The 2,076-nt window shown below is 31.6% G+C and overlaps 1 protein-coding gene across 1 annotated transcript in view; it reads left to right on the top strand.

Annotated features, from left to right (window-relative positions):
• Positions 1 to 844: 844 nt before the first annotated feature.
• CCNB1IP1 (cyclin B1 interacting protein 1) overlaps positions 845 to 2,076 on the top strand; it is a gene marked incomplete at its 5' end in the record, with an annotated part of 4,925 nt that continues 3,693 nt past the window's right edge. Inside the window, one exon of the mRNA XM_080680931.1 lies at positions 845 to 1,141. Coding sequence (XP_080537057.1) covers positions 845 to 1,141 — 297 coding nt within the window. The remainder of the gene's footprint in view (positions 1,142 to 2,076) is intronic.

Below are 2,076 nucleotides of genomic sequence, written 5' to 3'. Positions count from 1 at the left end.
TATTTTTACAATATATGACTTATTTTAGTATATCCAGAAGATTGCTGCCCTATGCGGGTTAGAAAAATTCCAATAAGAGTGAACACTATTTTGAAAAGTAACTTAAGAGTATATTTAGTTTCACAGATGTTTTAACTAGAAGCAAAGCATTGAATAGTATTTATAATAACCGGTGAATGTTAATCTCATGATAAAAATATTTGTTTTTACACGGTTTTTCGTGCTTCATAATGGTCAATTATTTAGATGAATTAGGTTAGTTTCCATTTAATATTATCAGGTTACTACTACTCTGTAGGTAAAGAATCTGAGAAATCAGCATATATGAAAAACCTTAAAGTACTTTGCACTAAAGAATGGCTGAAATCAGTTCCTGGACCTTTATATCCACCAAGTGTGAGAAGTAATACTAAAATATCCTAGCAAACTAAGAATGGGTAATAAATTGGAATTTTTTGTTTATGTGTTAAGGAATGACAAAAAGCATTAATTTAATTTTTTATTTGTACTTTGTAAACTTTCCTAAACTTCCCCCCCATGTACATATTATTTTTTATTTTACTAAAATTTGGAACCACCTGTGTCTTAACTTTCATTAAATGTTTTTTCAAGGCCTTTGTAGTGGCTTGCACAAAGGAGCACAGTTAATATGGTTAAGTGATTAAAATCAACACAATTTATTAAATGTAATAAATGCAAAAACATAAATGTACATTATTATAAAATTAAAACATGGTTTCTTTATTTGTTATTTATTTCATTTTCACTGCAATTTGATTTATTTGGCCTTTTTATTTACTGCTTATTAGGACTCATTTCAGAATCTGGGACCTCACTATATATTATGTCTTTGTGTGACGACATGCTGCTTTGTAATTATCGAAAGTGTCGCATCAAACTCTCTGGTTATGCATGGGTCACTGCCTGCTCTCACATTTTCTGTGATCAGCATGGCAGCGGTGAGTTTAGTCGTTCACCAGCTATCTGCCCTGCTTGCAACAGTACCCTTTCTGGAAAACTAGATATTGTCCGTACAGAACTCAGCCCATCAGAGGAATATAAAGCCATGGTACTGGCAGGACTTCGACCAGAGATTGTGTTGGACATTAGCTCCCGAGCACTGGCCTTCTGGACATACCAGGTTAGTGCTTAGGCTAGTTTCTTTGGAGAGTATGATTTGAGGTATATGTAGAAGTTTCTAAAGTTTTTCCTTCACTTGTGTTTGTACTTACTTTTTATGAATGTATGGAAAACTTTTTAATAAATTTTTTTTCTTTAAAAGTAATATGTTTATTTTTGAAAATCCAAAAGAAAGAAACATTTAAAAAACCATAATTCCATCACTCAAAGATAATTATTGTTGATATTTTATGTATTACTATTTTATGTATATAAATATGTATTTTATATATAAGTATATATTTTTGTCTTTACAAAAAAAGGATAATGCCACACATACTGTTTTTGTGGCCAGTTAAAGTTGACGATATATTATGCCTATTACGAATATTTTATTAAATATTTTTAAAGTAAGCATTATGTAATTATAATTTTAATGGTTACATTGTATCATAATTTATTTCCAAGCTATTAAAAATGCTTTGATGAGCATTATTAACATCAAATTCATGTCTTTAATTATTTGCTAACATTGAATTCCTAAAGATAGATAAATCAATTTCAATGTTTTTAAATTGCAGTATTTAAAAAAATATATATATATTGTTTTTTGTTAATTCTCACCCAATGATATTTTTCTCTTTAAAAAAATATTTTTATTGATTTCAGAGAGGTACGGGGAGAGATAGCTAGAAACATCAATGATGAGAAAGAATCATTGATTGGCTGCCCCCTGTACATTCCCCATTGGGGATCATGGTTCAACTACTGAGCCACACCAGCTGGGCACCCAAGGATATTTTTCCATTGATTTTTAGAGAGCGTGGAAGGGAAGGGAAACAGAAACATCGATGTCAGAGACATATCGATTGGTTGCCTCCTACACGCACCCCAACCAGGACCAGGGATAGAGCCTGCAACCGAAGTACATGCCCCTGACCAAAATCTAACCTGGGA

This window comes from Plecotus auritus, assembly GCF_963455305.1.
Source record: "Plecotus auritus genome assembly, chromosome: 1".
Classification (NCBI taxonomy): domain Eukaryota; kingdom Metazoa; phylum Chordata; class Mammalia; order Chiroptera; family Vespertilionidae; genus Plecotus; species Plecotus auritus.
The sequence above is the reverse complement of the archived record's forward strand: the minus strand, read 5'-3'. Positions and strand labels throughout refer to the sequence as shown.